General features: G+C 43.8%; 1 protein-coding gene across 1 annotated transcript in view; it reads left to right on the forward strand.

Moving 5' to 3' along the window:
* Positions 1 to 9607, forward strand: part of WWTR1 (WW domain containing transcription regulator 1) — a 116399-nt gene extending 106792 nt beyond the window's left edge. Inside the window, exons 4-6 of the mRNA XM_077826437.1 lie at positions 667 to 800; positions 1746 to 1858; positions 9423 to 9607. Coding sequence (XP_077682563.1) covers positions 667 to 800; positions 1746 to 1858; positions 9423 to 9607 — 432 coding nt within the window. The remainder of the gene's footprint in view (positions 1 to 666; positions 801 to 1745; positions 1859 to 9422) is intronic.
* The last annotated feature ends 2195 nt before the right edge of the window (positions 9608 to 11802 follow it).

Consider the following 11802-nt stretch of genomic DNA (forward strand, 5'->3'; position numbering starts at 1 on the left):
ATTAAATCAATGGAATTCCACTGCTATAAAACAAATGTGAGATCAGAATCAGGTTCTTAAAAAGTGTTATAATTGCCACTTTGAGTCATGCCTTAATTCTTTCAAAGGGCTTGGCTTCAATACAGAGTTAACTCAAGTTATAAGTTGGGCATGGCTCCTAACTCATGTCCTGTTGACACACAAAACCCCTTCACTCGAATGTGGTGATGCTTTTAGCTCGAGTTGATTGGCTCATTGGGGAGTACGTAGGCTACAGTTCAAGACTGTACAGCTTTGTCAGCTGCAGGCATAGTCACTCTGTGGTGCTAATGCAATTGCTGTGCACTAATTCAGTTGCTGTGGGCAGCTCTGTGTTATTTCGCAGCATGAGTGTTCGCTTGATATAGGCCAACTCCAGTGTGGTTAACTCTGCAGTGAAGACCTAGTCATGGGCTGTAGCTTTGGAGAATATCTGCCCCTGTAGCCAGTAGGTGACTTCTTAAACCAGCAATCAGAATTATAGTGTTTGGAATCAAGTTCCCAAGTAAAAACAATTGAATTGTAGACTCACTTCTTATTAGAATGGGTATTTCAGATGTAAGGGCCATGTCTTTGCTGCCATGTCTCTGAGATGTTTGAGTAACTTTCCCTTTTTTCTTACTCTCTTATTTATTAATTTTTATTCAGGAAGCTGCACTATGCAGACAACTTCCCATGGAATCAGAGACTATGGCCCCAGTTCAGACTGCTGTGAACACACCTGCCATGACACAAGACATCAGGACTATTACAAATAATGGATCGGATCCTTTCCTGAACAGGCAAGTTAATGTCCTCTTCATCAGCTGTTTGGTTCTGTTGTTTTATCTGTGGCACAGATTGTTTTGCAGATGCATTTCCCAAGCAAACTCCTAAATTCCCAAAGTTTTATAAGGATTGGCAAAATTCTAGTGCAACTCTGAAAACCTAGAGGCGTTGTCTCAAGAAGGAACTGGCCACATCTTAACCATTCAGACATTTATTTGATGAAAATTATGTGGACAGTAGTACTGTCCAGTGAGAGAGACCAGATGAGATGAAAACTTTGTTTATGCTTCAGATGACAGAAGAGGACCTTAAAAAAAAGAAAAAAGCCAAGCATAAGGTAGAGGGGGTTATAGCTGGGTGGGTAGTACTGTAAGTGTATGTTAGAGACAGTATTACAGGTAGATTTTATTCTTTTAGACTGCAGAACTATTGGAATGCAATTTTTATATCTAGAGAAAGTTTTTGGGTTTTTTCCCTCCAAAATAAAAATTGGTTCTACAGCAACTACTAGATATTTGGCTCTAAACTTTATAAAAATGGCCTCCAATTGTAGGCTGAGTTTCATGTTTAGGGTTACACCCATGTAAAAGCCTAACTACATTCACAAGTCATGTGTTTAAATCTCCAAATGGATGCAGTTGCAGAAACAAAATTGTCTCTGCAGTGCTGGAGGCCAGATTGAGGCCTGACTAAATATATACAAAATGGTATGGGGAAGACAGTGCACAAATCCTATGCACTGCTCTGAAAATGCCTACCTGGCAGTTTCTGAGATAGCTAGGTTGGGCCTGGTTCTCTGTTATTGTGGACTAGTGCAAATGACCACACATGGTGCCCATCTAACAAAGTATTTAAGTCTAGTGTTTGGACTATTGTTCTCCTTTTCTCAACCACCACCCTCAGGGATTATTTCTGACAAGAATATCTTTACTGAGGCTTCTTCATGTTTCAATTCATAGTGGGCCATACCATTCCAGGGAACAGAGCACAGACAGTGGCCTAGGCTTAGGATGCTACAGTATACCAACAACACCTGAAGATTTCCTCAGCAATGTAGATGAGATGGACACAGGTAGGAACAAGGAATGTGCTTATTTTGCTTAAAATTTCATAAATTGTGTTTTATAACCAAATTTCTAATTGTGTGAAATGAGTAATAATCTCTCATCCTTCCACATATAGGAATAGACAGGCTATGGGGCCCCCTCCTTCAAGGTGCTCAGTCCCTTTGCTCACATTTATGCCAGCATTTGTTAAAGGTGCTCAGCACTTCACAGGAGGGGGCCTATGAAGAGTATTGTCTGTACTGGAACCCTTAAATTATAATGCATGAAAGCCTCCTCCTATTGAAATTAGGGATGTAAAAGATTAACCGGTTAACTGGTTAACCAATAAGCATCAGGCTTATCGGTTTCGGTTAATGGTTAATGATTAAACTCCGCTGCCGGCCGGAGCCCAGGACTCCGCTGCTGCCCTGGGGGTGGCAGCCAGGAGAGATCCCTGGCGCACAGCCAGCAGCGGAGTCCCAGGCATGGGGCTGGCCTCCAGGACCCAGGGCATGGGGGTCAGCAGTGGGGTCCCATGTAAAACATGGGCGTGCTGCAGCACCCCCTGCACCACTAGTTACCCAGTTAAATGTTTAACTGTGTAACCAATAAAATGTTTATCGGTTACACGGTTACTTTTTTTAACCGCTATTTACATCCATAATTGAAATAAATAGACCTTTTGCAGCTCACTTCACTGGGGCCTTGATTTCCCCCAGTACTAATAAATAAGGCTAAGATTTTTTCACGGATATTTTTAGTAAACGTCATGGGCAATAAAGAAAAATTCACAGAAGCCCGTGACCTGTCCCTGATGTTTACTAAAAATATCCATCAGAAAATGAGGAGCTGCTGGGCAGCTCCAGGGGCCTGGCTGAGAGCTCCAGGGGCCCCCACCATCCATGGGGGCTCAGAGCTCCAGGGTACCCCCCCTCAGCTGCGGGGGGCAGCCAGGAGCTGTGGAGTCTCCCCTTGACCACAGCCTCTGGGAGCCATCCAGCGCCCCTAGGCTGAGAAGCTGCGGGGTTCCACAGTCGCCAGTGGTGGCTGGGAGCTGCAGGGTCCCCCACCACCTGTGATAGCCGGTAGCTCCGGGGTACTCCCGCCACCTTGGAGCTCGGGGGGGCCCACTGCCTTGGGTAGCAGTGGTACCCTGTGGCTCCTGGTCTCCCCGGGTGGCAGTGGTAGCCTGCAGCTCCCAGCCGCCTGCAGGGTGCTCAGTGCCTTCGCTGGCTTCCACAACCTCCGTGATAAAATCGTAGCCTAACTAATAAAAAGATGCTTTAAGATATAGTTGGAGCATGAACTACCAATTTAGAGCCCAGTCCTGCATTCCTTGCCTTCCCAATACACTCAGAGGGTATGTCTACACTACAAAATTAGGTCGAATTTATAGAAGTCAGTTTTGTAGAAAGTGTTTTTATACAGTTGATTGTGTGTGTCCCCACACAAATGCTCTAAGTGCAGGTAGTTGGCGGAGTGTGTCCACAGTACCAAGGCGACCATCGACTTCCAGAGTGTTGCACTGTGGGTAGCTATCCCACAGTTCCCGCAGTCTCCGCCGCACATTTGAATTCTGGGTAGAAATCCCAGTGCCGGATGGGGCTAAAACATTGTCACGGGTGGTTCTGGGTACATATCGTCAGGCCCTCCTTCTCTCCCTCCCTCCCTCCGTGAAAGCAAGGGCAGACAGTTGTTTTGCACCTTTTTTCTTGAGTTACCTGTGCAGACGCCATACCACAGCAAGCATGGAGCCCGCTCAGCTAACCATCACCGTATGTCTCCTGGGTGCTGGCAGACGCGGTACTGCATTGCTCCACAGCAGCAGTTAATTGCCTTTTGGCAGCAGACAGTCCAGTATGGCTGGTAGCCATCGTCAACGTAGTCCAGGGTGCTCTTTTAACCGACCTCGATGAGGTCGGGGCACCTGGGCAAACATGGGAGTGATTCAGCCAAGTCATTTCCCTTTTAAGTTTTGTTTCATGGCGATTCAGTCCTACCAGCAGTGCACTGTCTTTTAATATGCTGATATCAAGCGTAGTGACCCTGGGAAATGTGCAGGTCATAGTGGATGGCTTTGCTGCAATGGGATTCCCTAACTGTGGTGGGGCCATAGACGGAACCCGTATCCCTATCTTGGCACCGGAGCACCAAGCCGGCAAGTACATAAACCGCAAGGGGTACTTTTAATAGTGCTGCAAGCACTGGTGGGTCACAAGGGAGGTTTCACCAACATCAACATGGGTTGGCCGGGAAAGGTACATGACGCTCGCATCTTCAGGAACTCTGGTCTGTTTCAAAAGTTGCAGGAAGGGACTTTCTTCCCAGACCAGAAAATAACTGTTGGGGATGTTGAAATACCTATAGTTATCCTTGGGGACCCAGCCTACCCCTTAATGCCATGGCTCATGAAGCCATACACAGGCAGCCTGGACAGTAGTCAGGAGCTGTTCAACTACAGGCTGAGCAAGTGCAGAATGGTGGTAGAATGTGCATTTGGATGTTTAAAAGCGCGCTGGCTCAGTTTACTGACTCGGTTAGACCTCAGCAAAACCAATATTCCCATTCTTATTACTGCTTTCTGTGCGCAGTACAATATCTGTGAGAGTAAGGGGGAGACGTTTATGGCGGGGTAGGAGGTTGAGGCAAATCGCCTGGCCGCTGATTACGCACAGCCAGACACCAGGGCAGTTAGAAGAGCACAGGAGGGTGTGGTGCGCATCAGATAATCTTTGAAAACCAGTTTCATGACTGGCCAGGCTACGGTGTGAAAGTTCTGTTTGTTTCTCCTTGATGAAACCCCCCGCCCCTTGGTTCACTCTACTTCCCTGTAAGCTAACCACCCTCCCCTCCTCCCTTCGATCACCGCTTGCAGAGGCAATAAAGTCATTGTTGCTTCACATTCATGCATTCTTTATTAATTATTTAAGTTTAGTACCAATGGTGACACAAGAACAAATGGATATAAACTGGCCTCCAGGAAGTTTAGACTTGAAATTAGATGAAGGTTTCTAACCATCAGAGGAGTGAAGTTTTGGAATAGCCTTCCAAAGGAAACAGTGGGGGCAAAAGATCTATCTGGCTTTAAGATTAAACTCGATAAGTTTATGGAGGAGATGGTATGATGGGATAACATGGTTTTGGTAATTAAATATTCATGGTAAATAGGCCCAATGGCCTGTGATGGGATATTAGATGGGGTGGGATCTGAGTTACCCAGGAAAGAATTTTCTGTAGTATCTGGCTGGTGAATCTTGCCCATATGCTCAGGGTTTAGCTGATTGCCATATTTGGGTTGGGGAAGGAATTTTTCTCCAGGGCAGATTGGAAGAGGCCCTGGAGGTTTTTCGCCTTCCTCTGTAGCATGGGGCACGGGTCACTTGCTGCAGGATTCTCTGCTCCTTGAAGTCTTTAAACCACGATTTGAGGACTTCAATAGCTCAGACATAGGTGAGAGGTTTTTCGCAGGAGTGGTGGGTGAAATTCTGTGGCCTGTGTTGTGCAGGAGGTCAGACTAGATGATCATAATGGTCCCTTCTGACCTAAATATCTATGAATCTATGAATTCATCACACAAACAGGGGGATAACTACCAAGGTAGCCCAGGAGGGGTGGTGGAGGAGAGAAGCACCAGAAGGGGTGGTGGAGGACGGAAGGACAAGGCCACACAGCACTTGAAAAGTTTAAAACTTTAAAACTTATTGAATGCCAGCCTTCTGTTGCTTGGGCAATCCTCTGAGGTGGAGTGGCTGGGTGGCCAGAGGTCCCCCCATCGCGTTCTTGGGTGTCTAGGTGAGAAGGCTATGGAACTTGGGGAGGGGGGCCGTTGGTTACACAGGGGCTTTAGTGGCGGTCTGTGCTCCAGCTGCCTTTCCTGCAGCTCAGCCATATGCTGGAGCGTATTAGTTTGATCCTCCAGCAGCCTCAGCATTGAATCCTGCCTCCTCTCATCACACTGCCGCCACCTTTCAGCTTCAGCCCTCTCTTCAGCCCGCCACTTACTCTCCTCAGCCCACCACCTCTCCTCCTGGTCATTTTGTGCTTTCCTGCACTCTGTCATTGTCTGCCTCCACGCATTCGTCTGTGCTCTGTAAGTGTGGGAGGACAGCATGAGCTCAGAGAACATTTCATCGCGAGTGCGGTTTTTTTGCCTTCTAATCCTCGCTAGCCTCTGGGAAGGAGAAGATCCTGTGATCCTTGAAACAGCTGGTGGAGAAAAAAAAAAAGGACAGTGGTATTTAAAAAGAGACTTTTTATAGAACAATGAGTACACTCTTTCACGGTAAACCTTGCTATTAACATTACCTACATAGCACATGTGCTTTTGTTCCAAGGTCGCATTTTGCCTCCCTCACCGCGTGGCTAGCCCCTCATCCCTCCCCCCTCCCTGTGGCTAACAGTGGGGAACATATCTGTTCAGCTACAGGCAAACAGCCCAGCAGGAAGGGGCACCTCTGAATGTCCCCTTAAGAAAAGCACCCTATTTCAACCAGGTGACCATGAATTCTATCACTCTCCTGAGGATAACACAGAGAGATAAAGAACGATGTTGTTTGAACGTCAGCAAACATACACTGCAATGCTTTGTTCTACAGTGATTCCTGAGTACGTGCTACTGGCCTGGAGTGGTAAAGTGTCCTACCATGGTGGACAGAATAAGGCTGCTCTCCCCAGAAACCTTTTGCAAAGGCTTTGGGATTACATCCAGGAGAGCCGCGAATGCCAGGGCAAATTAATCATTAAACATGTTTGCTTTTAAACCATGTATACTATTATAAAAGGTACGCTCACCAGAGGTCCCTTCTCTGCCTGGCGGGTCCAGGAGGCAGCCTTGGGTGGGTTCGGGAGGTACTGGCTTCAGGTGCAGGGTGAGAAACAGTTCTTGGCTGTCGGGAAAACCGGTTTCTCTGCTTGCTTGCTGTGAGCTATCTACAACCTCATCATCATCATCTTCCTCGTCCCCAAAACCTGCTTCTGTGTTGCCTCCATCTCCATTGAAGGAGTCAAACAACACAGCTGGGGTAGTGGTGGCTGAACCCCCTAAAATGGCATGCAGCTCGTCATAGAAGCGGCATGTTTTGGGCTCTGAGCCGGAGTGGCCATTTGCCTCTCTGGTTTTCTGGTAGGCTTGCCTCAGCTCCTTAAGTTTCACGCAGCACTGCTTCGGGTCCCTGTTATGGCCTCTGTCCTTCATGCCCTGGGAGATTTTACAAATGTTTTGGCATTTCGAAAACTGGAACGGAGTTCTGATAGCACGGATTCCTCTCCCCAAACAGCGATCAGATCCCGTACCTCCCATTCGGTCCATGCTGGAGCTCTTTTACGATTCTGGGACTCCATCATGGTCATCTCTGCTGATGAGCTCTGGCCTCACCTGCAGCTTGCCACGCTGGCCAAACAGGAAAATGAAATTCAAAATTTCATGGGCCTTTTCCTGTCTTCCTGGCCAGTGCATCTGAGTTGAGAGTGCTGTCCAGAGCGGTCACAATGGAGCACTCTGGGATAGCTCCTGGAGGCCAATACCGTCTAATTGTGTCCACAGTACCCAAATTCGACCCGGCAAGGCCAATTTCAGCGCTAATCCCCTTGTCAGGGGTGGAGTAAGGAAATCGATTTTAAGAGCCCTTTAAGTCAAAAAAAAGGGCTTCGTCGTGTGGACGGGTGCAGGGTTAAATCGATTTAACGCTGCTAAATTTGACCTCAACTTCTAGTGTAGACCAAGGCAGAGGTATGCAAGGAATGATGAATTGGATGCTAAGGGTGAGAGTTTAAAATTGTCAACCAGATCTTCTCGGTGGCTTTGAAAGACCTCAATGTATGTAGGACTGTTGAAAAGTTAATATAACATAGTACAGTGCTGCACTTCTACAGTACTTAGCACAATGGGCCCTAATCCATGATTGAGGCCTCTGAGAGCTATCACAATATAAATAATTTCCAGCAAGCATATACCACTCAACTGCTTACAGTGGAATCTGATATAGTAAAACTCTATTTATATTGAAGAATAACACCTGCTTATTGTTTCCCTGGTCATAGAATCTCAGGGTTGGAAGGGACCTCAGGAGGTCATCTAGTCCAATTCCCTGCTCAAAGCAGGACCAATCCCCAATTTTTGCCCCAGATCCCTAAATGGCCCCCTCAAGGATTGAACTCACAACCCTGGGTTTAGCAGGCCAATGCTCAAACCACTGAGCTCTCCCTCCCCCCAGTATTTGGTTGTGATCATGGTCATGCAAATGAAAAATTGTAGTTGTTGTTAGAGTGAACTCTGCTTATAGTTTTTCTGTTAACAGTATTAGTGATTTCAGGATTCCACTTTATTACTGGTATGGTTAGCTGCAGGGCTGTTATTCATATATGGGTGTGATTCACAATGTGGGCCATAATATTCTGACTCCAATACAAACAGCAGCCAATTCAAGCTCACAGTTCTGCATCTTGATCTACATCAATCACTGATTTCAGTGGGAATTTGGGGCATGCAAGGAATGTGTAGGGTCAAGTTCTTCAGTGGCAACTTGAAAAAGGGAGCACAATAAGGGGCCCTGTTTTTCATCTGTCAGTGTGGAGAGTTGTGTGTGAATCCCCCTGACAGAAAATTGAAGATATAGCCCAAAAGTGAGCTTGTGAGTTTTGGAAGGATTTCCTATGTATCTGGCCCAGATTTGATTTGCAGTGTTTCAGGACCAGATTCTTCCTTTACTCATTTGGCCTAATACTTGACTGCACTAGGTCAGTGGAATTCTTCAGGGAATAAAGTACTACCCCACATGAGTAAGCATGGCAGAATCTAATCCTAGGTGAATTCGTTTTAGCTCTTCCAAATTTCTGCGTTGTCTAGTTCTGTGGGAATTCGTTGTGTCATGAGAACAGTCTCCTAAGAGCCATTGCATTGGGATTTCCTTTCCAAACATGTGCATAGTTCATTTAGATATTGAAATTTTTTTTTTGTTACTATCTTCACATTGTTTAAAAGATGAAAGTAAATTATTAGGAAACACACCAGTTCTCTCCAGCTACTGAAATAAGTCAGTGAAGTCAATGGGACTCAAGACTACCTTTGGAATCAGTGGGAGTTCTGGGTGTGCAGTGAGTACACAGTCATGCCCTTAATGATTTTACTGTTCATTATTGTTAATTGAGCCAAAAAATAGAGTAATAACATTGCAAAGAAAAGTCCCTGTTAAACCGTCATTAGCCTTAGTTTGAACTGCGGGCTATGGATGAAATTCACTCTTATGCAGAGAGCCAGAGCACAGTCCTTAAGTGGGATTTGACTCCATTAGCCCTCTGCACAGGGAGGAATTTCACTGACTGCTTAAGTGAGGGAACAGAGGCTGATTATTCAAATACTGTTGAAAAGAACTTTTTTGTGCTTTTGACAGCACAACAAAAGAGAAATCCTTCTCTGGATATGCTTTTCTGTAAGCAAAGGAGGCTTGACAGCAGTGTTTATAGAAGATACCTGTAATGTGGTGATTGCAAGAAGTGGGGAGGAAGTGTGCCTACAATTTTCAGCGTGTGCTTTTTTTTAGAATCATTTTTAGAAGGGAGCCAGCGCCTCTATGATTCTTCTTTCTTTTACAGGCGAAACTGTGGCACAGACTCCCATGAACGTAAGTTCACAACAGACACGTTTCCCTGATTTCCTCGACTGTCTTCCAGGAACAAATGTAGATCTTGGGACTTTAGAGTCTGAAGACCTGATCCCTATCCTCAATGACGTGGAATCCGTACTCAACAAGAGTGAGCCGTTCCTCACCTGGCTGTAATCAATAATCACTCAATGCTGATTCAGCCCTTAATACAAGCCAACATTTCCTTTCCCTCTTGGAATAGAGGTAGAGCATCTGAAAATCTTCAGATATGTACTTGCTGACTTAATGACTTGCTGTATCACCTTTATGGTCAATTTAACCTGTGCCTGAATTTGATTGACAGTAATTTAAATATAAAATATATATTTCTTTCTGTTTTTCAAGAACTGCTTCTACACATCTGTAACCTGTGTTTCCTTTACAGATCATATAGAAGTGTTTCTTTTGGGGGGGATGGGAATCACAGATGGGCAGAATATGGGATAGAGATCTGTGTCCATGACTAAACTCATGGGCTCTCAGTTAAAATTACGACTCTTAATGAACCAAAAATGCTGACCACACATAGGCAGCTTGGTTAAAAAAAATACCTGCAAAGAATCAGACCACAAGTGCAGTTTTATAATTATATTTATGACAATAGTACCAAATGCTTTTTTATCTATTTAACTTGAGCTTTGAGCTTTAAAATCATTGTATTATTAGTAAGATTGTGCAGTATGGAATACAGAATAATTCTGATTCCATAGCCACCATACTAATCCTTATTATACATTTGCCAAGGCACAAACCGTACTATTGCAGTTTATTTTTCAGTATATTACTGTATAGCTTCCAGATAAATACTTCCAATTTGAAAGTAGCAGAGTGGTTCAGTGACGGTTTTACACTACGATAATATTGTAAAATAACCAGACTGGTACTGCCACCTTTAAAAAAGTCATAAACGTGTAATTTTTTAAAAATACATCTTAGATTTTGATGTTTATTTTATTAAGCACTACAATTTTTTAACTAAATACATGAACGCATTTTTTAAAATAAATCTGTGGCAACTATTTTTGACAACAGCAAAAATACACTTAAAAATCAGGACAGAAAAGACTAGCACAACTTGACAATACCATATGCAGTTTAAAAAAAAAAAGCCTTGTTCTTCCTGTTTTCAGTAGTAATGGTTTTTAACTGACAGTATCAATGAAACCGTACAGGTAACTGAATGCTTGTAATCAGATGGTCACTTTTATCAGATCCGTGATAACCAGGCAGGTGCCTGTATGTCTGGTGAAGTTGCTAAAATCCTAATACTTGTTGCTTGCTAGAGTTGGTATACAAGACACATGGCATACTATCCTGTATATTCATATCTACTGTATATCCTATAAAGGTTTCTTTTTCAAATGTTTGGGGCTGAGAAAGCATCAAGGACAGAAAGTATGCAAAGTTTCCCTGAAATGCAAATGAAGTCCTGAAATTCTTAAGTATTTTGAGCTATTATTATTTATAATCTATGAATTTAAGCTTTTTATTTTGAAAAAAAATGTATCTGTTTATGAAAGGCATTAATACAAATCTCTGAGCTTGATCCAGTTTATGTGGGGAAAGCAAGAGATGTAGCACTCAGTGTAAATGTCTGTTTATCAGGTCTAATCCATAAGATCCTATCTATGCACCAGAGTATTGGACACTAAAGGATTTTTTCTATCTTGTTGGAAAAGAGGCAGGTGAAAGGGTTAGAGATGAAGTGGCAGAAATATGGACTAGATTGGAAAGGTGAATGATTATGTAACAGAAAACAATAAGAGTACCTGAGAGGGATGGATGGCTACAGATAGGGACACACATGTAAGAAGAACCAGCCGTGTTCACTTAAACAATACCATACCATGAACCCAATACAAGAAACTTCCTTGTGAGAGAAGAGCTGCTTGGTTGCATGTTACCACAGTGGCATGGAAGCTGTCTTGTCTTTTAAGCAAGAGAGGGGAGAGAGCTACCCAATGAAGTTCTATTATACAGAGAAGACTAGTTCTTTTTATATATATTTTAATATAACACGGGATGAGGAGGCAGAGTTGCGTCTGCACAGAATATTGCTGAATGGGCATTGTTTTACTTTTTTTTTTCTTTCCACTTATGCTAGAACTAAGCCTTAAGATATTAGAAATTATCTTTCTGAACAAACAAAGGACCGAATGGGGCTGAATGTTATTACTGTATTATCTTGAATCTTTTTTTAAAGTGTATCAGGTTATAAACTTAAATGAAAATCAGATGGTCCTATGGTTTTGTTCTTTTAGTTACACAAATGGTTTATGTAGTCAGAGAATTTGGGATTTATGGTATCTGATTTTGATAGTAAAACTTTT

The sequence above is a fragment of the Eretmochelys imbricata genome, chromosome 9 (genome assembly GCF_965152235.1).
Source record: "Eretmochelys imbricata isolate rEreImb1 chromosome 9, rEreImb1.hap1, whole genome shotgun sequence".
NCBI classification, from domain to species: Eukaryota; Metazoa; Chordata; order Testudines; family Cheloniidae; genus Eretmochelys; species Eretmochelys imbricata.